At 36.7% G+C, this 6919-nt stretch overlaps 1 protein-coding gene across 1 annotated transcript in view; it reads left to right on the top strand.

Moving 5' to 3' along the window:
• Positions 1 to 725: 725 nt before the first annotated feature.
• The window catches only part of LOC144257156 (broad substrate specificity ATP-binding cassette transporter ABCG2-like), a 47657-nt gene continuing 41463 nt past the window's right edge, over positions 726 to 6919 (top strand). The window contains exons 1-2 of the mRNA XM_077803119.1: positions 726 to 916; positions 5215 to 5274. Of these exons, the coding sequence (XP_077659245.1) occupies positions 726 to 916; positions 5215 to 5274 (251 nt within the window). The remainder of the gene's footprint in view (positions 917 to 5214; positions 5275 to 6919) is intronic.

The raw sequence follows: 6919 nt of genomic DNA, 5'->3' as shown, positions 1-6919 counted from the left end.
AAGACAAGGTGCAGAGGTAGGAAAGTGGCAGAACAGCTCCTTGTCCAAGTGGCCACGTTTATTTATACCAATAGGTTACATTAGGCCTTTAGTACCATAACCACATTATTATTTAGAGTATCAGTAAGATTACTTATTCTGCAGTTACATTTCATAGCTGCATTATGCAATGTTAGAAGGTTTGTGCAGTTCTCAAGAAAGTCTATTGTCTGAAGTTACTGTTAGGCAGGCAGCTCCAGCAACAACAGAGCTTGGTTAAAATTTTAGTTACCTAGCAAACAAGTTCCTTTATTCCCAGGAGCTATGTGCCTACAATCAAGGTCAAGGCTTGATGAGGCTCTAACACAGAGGCATCCAGGGCATTGCCACACCAGGTAGACATTGCATATTATTAATTATATTACTAGATCCTAAGAGAGATTGCAGGGCATTCTAACAAGGTGCCTCTTACCCACCTGGTGTTTTCTCACTAGGAGAATGTTTTCCTGTACATTTCCATGTACATTTCCAAACCCTACATAGAATCACATTGGTTATGCAGTCACATGTTCTTATCACAGTGATTTAGGCTGTTCTTTAGAAAGGAACCTACTCACTGTAGCACAGTTTAAATGAAGCTTGATTTAAATGTGTTCATGTGTTGTTATCTGGTGTTTAAAATCTAATTTACCTTAACTATGAAATTTCTATTGATTTCCCCTATACAGAAAGACAGAACTCTCCAGATGTCTTCCAATAATGACCCAGTTTTAATCTCCATGCCCCAACGCAACTCTGATGTCCTCCCTGGGATGAGCTTCAGTGAACAGAAAGGGCCTGTGTTAAGTTTTCACAACATCTGTTATGAAGTAAAAGAGAAGAGAGGCTGTCTATTTACTTTGAAAACAATCAAGAGCAAGAAACTATCAGATATCAAGTATGTGCATGAACATTTTAAAGGACCACTTTATTGACCTACAGTGAACTTCATGTTTTGGCTATTACCAACAAACTGCTATGAATATTTGTGTTCAAATATTAATTTAGACATATTGAGAAATGTTTTCATTTCTTTTGGCTAACCTAGGACTGAAATAATTGAAACACTTAAGTGTATGCTTAGCTCTGAAAGGAACTTAACTGTCACAACATTCCTAAAAGTGTTTCTGTCATGTGCATCAATCTTTGTTTGAGAAACTGAACAATTAATGTGCCATTTAGTTTTTAATGCATAAGCCATGTTTTTGGTGGAAAGAGGTCTGGTGGTATAGTTCATTGTTTATTTTTTTTTTGTACTGTGAATTTAACCATGGGACACTTAACCACTGAGCCACATCTCCAGCTTTGTCCCCCACCAACTTTATTTTTGCAATTTATTTGCAGACAGGGTGTCACTGAGTTCCTTAGGGCCTCACTAAGTTGCCAAGGCTGGCCTGAAACTCTTGATCCTCCTTCCTCCAGAGCTGCTGGGATTACAGGCATGTGCCACTGCACCAGACTAGTTTATTGCATTTTGATTGTGGATATATAATTGTAGCTCTGATCTTTCCCAACTCTGAAAAAGAGTGTGTTTCTATTTCACTACTCGAACGTGATTCAGAGACGAATGAGTTTTAGGTACTTGTACACTTTATGTTCTAGAAGCAAGGAGATTGAAATGACAGTATATCATGAAAATACTTTTCTTTTCAAATAGACCTGTTTTTAAAATGAATGGTCTATTTATAGTTGTTCACAGACTATAATAATTTACTTATTGCTTACTCTAATAAAGACAGGTAGAATATAAGATCCCTATAAGCTAATTGAATCCCACCTAGAAGAGTATCTTGTTATGTAGTTTTTAAAGTAACCTAGAAATTATTATTTTATTTTTATTCTTTTCATCCAATAACAAATTCAGAATTCAAAATGTGATGTTGAAGTTGGACCTAGAGTGGAGGGAGATGAGTGTTTCAATGTAACCTATCACTACAAGGTACCTCCATGAGTTTTTCACAGATGCTGGTCATTACAGTTGTCAATACTTTTCTGATACTTTTGAGCCTCTGCTTCCCCTCTATGATGTCAGAATGTGAATTTGGCTTTTCTCAGAGACCATGGCCTATGAGTTCTAGTTGTGTAATAATGGAAATAAGTCTTCCTAGTCAAAGCATAAACTTTTTACTGGCTCTTCAAGATTGGGAAGTGGTTATAAAAGAGTACTTTAAGTCAGATCAAGGCTTGATGAGGCAAATCTATATGAAATTAGACATATGTTCTGTTTTCTTGATATTTTTTTGTGACTGTACAATTTTTAGTTAATGACAACCAACTTTCTCCAGAGGGCAAGGGAAGACAAGATAGTGTAGAAAATGTTGAGGCATGCATGGGTGGGAGAGAAATGGACAGGATCTGAGGCCCAACTGGGCTGAGGCCAAGGCTGCTGTGCAGGATTAGAACTTTGTCTATGCAGCAACACCTGCTGTCTTGCCTACTTCTTGTGTCTCTACTGTGTTGGTTAAGAAATCCAGACTAGGAGAGGAATGGTGGATGGAAGTCTTTGATCTTTTGCTACATAAATCAAGATATACTTGATTTATGAAAAGCTAACAAGACTTTTGTGAAACACAATAATTAAGAAGTAGTTGTTCATACAGATTTTGATGAAAGAGATAGAAGGTACCATGCTTTCAATATGGGCAGGTTGAATAGATATAAAACACACACAATTTGAGGGTTCATTTACGTCTCTTATCCCTTCCAGCTTGTTGACTAGGGACTCAATAGACTAAGGTGGAGATTCACTTATTCAATAAATGTTGGGTTCCTAGTATGTGCCTGGTATTGTATAAGATACTAGTTACAGAGATATGGCCTGTGTTCTTGGAAATTTTGTTGTCTAACGAAGAGTCTGAAAACCAGAGCTGTTTCCCTGCATTAATTGCTGTGATCAATCAAAGTACTCAAGGACAGAATAGAAGCCCCTCACCCTGAATAGGAGGGCCAGGTGAATGAAGACTGAGAAAGTGAAAAAACTCTGTGTGTGTGTGTGTGTGTGTGTGTGTGTGTGTGTACAGGGAGGTTGACTTGTCCTAGGAATGGCATTTACCTACTCTGACCATAAACAAAACATGGCCAAAGGGTGGACCATTATCTAGTAAAGTGTAATAGATCTATGAGGAGGGAGAACCTCTGCATGAACATACTGAAAGAAGAAAATAAGTTGGGAATGGCTTGTGAGGGGTAAGAAAAGAGCAGAGGGAGGGTGGGGAGGCCAAGGATTGGTGGACCATAGTTGATGGTCTTAACTGTAATTGTAGCATGAAAGCAGCTCTAGACTCTACTTAGACCAATGAGGATAGCTTTGTCCAATCACAATGTTTATGAAAATAGAAAATATATGACCAACTGCAGGGTACTGATCTCTGGACTAGAATGTGTACTGTAGGGGGCTAGGACTTTGTTTTCTTGATTTAGTCTTAGCACTCTCCCACCTAGAAGAGAATCTTGTTCATACAAAATAGATAGGTCATGATTATGTTGCCTAAATGGATGTGGAATTAGCCATTGCTCCACATTTGAACTGTGGCATTTGGGATTCTACACTACTGCTGTTTCTGTAATATTAGGGTTTAGTGTCAAAGGAAGCCAAACAAGGGTGCGTTTGAAATGCTTTGCCTTAACATATTCACATTCAGTTTCTGGTTGAATCTTTCATGATGGCTTGCTCCTTCCTTGAGTATGTATCTTAAAAGCCTGAGAAGTTTTCCAGTCAAGGAAGACTTAGAGAATCACAGAGCTTTTTCTGGTCACATTAGAAGTAGTTGCTGGGTATTAATAAAGAAGATGCATGAAGAACTGTAGAAAAATGCACTTTGAGAGTTTATGCAAGCTTTTTGAATTTGGAAGATTGCTAATGATTGAACCCAAGACTCCATGCATGCTAATAATCCATTCTAACAATGATCTATACCTCCAGACATACCCAGTCATTAACATGTCTTTAACCTGGGGGAGGAGTGTTACCAAAAGATTAAGATTTTTCTGTGTCAAAGCTTGCTCCTGGTTTACCACACTCTCATTAGAGTCGTCCAGTGATTGAGTGAGATGTTTTTCAGTTAATGAGCAAAGTGAAAATCACATTTCAAGTCAGTCTCCAGCAACCCTAGTATCATTGGGAGACACATCAAATGTCATAGGCCATGAATGCTGAAGTCTTCATGGATGTGAATGTTGAAGTGGCAGTTGTACTAGGACATTCGTTACTCATGGCAGCTGGGCAGTAATAGGATAGACCTCCCTGGGAATCCTATGTAAGGACATATAGCTGTCAGATTTGATCTTGAACTAGGAATAGATACTGATTCTACTGTAGAACAACACAGCTTGTTGTATGTTCCAATTCTAAAGACAAACTGGCATAGCCACCAGATTTTTGAATGGGTGAAGTCAGGCTGCTATTTCATCATTACTATACACCTACATTGTCCCTCCCCTTAGTTGTCCTTCCTCCATTTCATTCTTTGTGTCTATTTTGTACCTGTACATCCCTAAAGGACATCCATGCTACAGGGACATCTACTAATGAACATTTTTCAGTCCATTTATCAGACTCTAACAAAGCAGTAAATCATCTATCCTGGAATGTGTTTTGCTTTTTTTTTTTATTAGCACGATGTTTTTCTTAAATATAAAGAACAGGTTATGGTTTCTTATATTCTGGAATGCTTTATCCCATCTTTTATTTTTACTTAATATGTGTTGATTTTTGTTCTGATTAGATTTTTTTAAAGTGAGAACACTACTGCTGAGAGTCAACAAATCACTGGTTCATTCATTGTGTCTAACTTGACTGGGAAGCAGGTGAGAGTATTTGAAGAGGCTGATCATAAAACATTATTCAGCTTCTGAATAAGAGGAGTAAGAGTAATGAAGAGTATTCATGTGAATTTGCTATTTATTTCATAAACTTTGGACATGAATGTATTGTTTCACACTAGGATTAGCAGTTTCAAGAATAAATGAAAGAAAGTTTTAGAATTCTGAGGCATTTTCCTTATATGTCCTGACTAGTGATTTATATCCTGTGTATTCTAGACTACTTTTAATCTATGATTTTTTTCTTTAAGATTTGATGCTTGCTATCTGTCTGCAATTTCATCAGCTTTCAATGAATATATTCATTGCCGACCCTAAATCTATAGAACTCTTTAAAAATTGAAATAATATACCAATATGTTTTTGTGTTTACAGTGGGATCATGAAACCTGGCCTTAATGCCATCATGGGACCCTCAGGTGGAGGCAAATCTGTGTGAGTACTGAAGAAAGCATAAATAAGTCTTTTGGGTGCCATTTCAGTGTGCTTTTACAAATCACATGCATTTTCTGTTCATGTCCTGTCTGGGCCTAAATCCTGTGGATAATTTGCCTTTGGAATAGCTTATGGTTTTAATCCTAGAACCAGAAAATCTTATTAAATTTAGCTTTACTAGCATGACATGATAAAATGATTAACATATAGTCCCTGTTATTAGCTAATGAGGAGGAAAGATAAGGGAATAATATTAAAAGTTTAGAAAAGGAGGTAAATATTTCAGTGAACACATGCATCAGAGATAAAGGAGCCTATTACCTGTGTTGGGACCATCAAGGTGAGGGTCATTTGGGAAGTTTATACTGCAGAAGCCAGTAATATATTTTTAATTTTTTTTAAATTTTAGTTACACATGACAGTAGAATATATTTGACATATCATATATACATGGAGTATAATTACATTATATGTGGTTGTACATGATGTGGAGATATACTGGTTGTGTATTCATATATGAACATAGGAAAGTTATTTCTAATTCATTCAACTGTCTTTTTTATTCTCATCCCCTCTCCCTTTCCCCAATGTGTCCTGTCCAATCTGGTGAATGCCCACCCACCCCTCCTCCACTTATTCTGAGTCAACACCTGCATATCAGAGATAACATTTAGCCTTTGTCTTTTTGGGATTGGCTTATTTCACTTAGTATAATAATCTCAATTTCCATCCATTTACTGGCAAATGCCATAATTTCATTCTTCTTTATGACTGAGTGATACAGTGAGGAAAGGCACCTAAGTTGCTTCCATAGCATAGCTATTGTGAATTGAGCTGCAATAAACATTGATATGGCTGCATCACTATACTATGTGATTTTAAGTCTTTTGGATATATGCCAAGGAATGGAAATAACTGTGTCAAATGGTGGTTCCATTCCATGTTTTCTGAAAAATCTTCATAATGCTTTCCAGAATGGTTGCACCAATTTGCAGTCCCACCAGCATTGTCTGAGTGTGCCCTTTTCCTCACATTCTCACCAACATGTATTGGTTTTTGCATTCTTGATAATTGCTATTTTGACTACAGTGAAATGAAATCTCAGTGCATTTCTCTAATTACTAGTGATGTTGAACTTTTTCTCATGTATTTATTGACTGATCCTATTTCTTCTTCTGTGTGAAGTATCTGTTCAGTTCCTTAGCCCATTTATTGATTGGGTTATTTGTTTTTATGCTGTTCAGTTTTTTGAGTTCTTTATACATCCTGAAGTTTACTACTCTATCTGAGGTGCATGTGGCAAAGATTTTTTCCCCATTCTATAGGCTCTCTCTTTATATTTTTGATTGTTTTCTTTAATTTGAAGACACTTTTTAGTTTGATACTATACCATTTATTATTTTTTAATTTTATTTCTTGGGCTTTAGGAGTCTTATTGAGGAATTTTTTTTTTTATTGGTCGTTCATAACATTACATAGTTCTTAATACATCATATTACACGGTTGATTCACGTGGATTATGAACTCCCGCTTTTACCCCGTATACAAATTGCTGTATCACATCAGTTTCCCTTCCATTGATTGACATATTGCCTTTCTAGTGTCTGATGTATTCTGCTGTCTGTCCTATTCTCTACTATCCCCC

Source organism: Urocitellus parryii, chromosome 10 (assembly GCF_045843805.1).
Source record: "Urocitellus parryii isolate mUroPar1 chromosome 10, mUroPar1.hap1, whole genome shotgun sequence".
NCBI lineage: Eukaryota > Metazoa > Chordata > Mammalia > Rodentia > Sciuridae > Urocitellus > Urocitellus parryii.
This window is presented reverse-complemented; position numbering and strand designations above follow the sequence as displayed.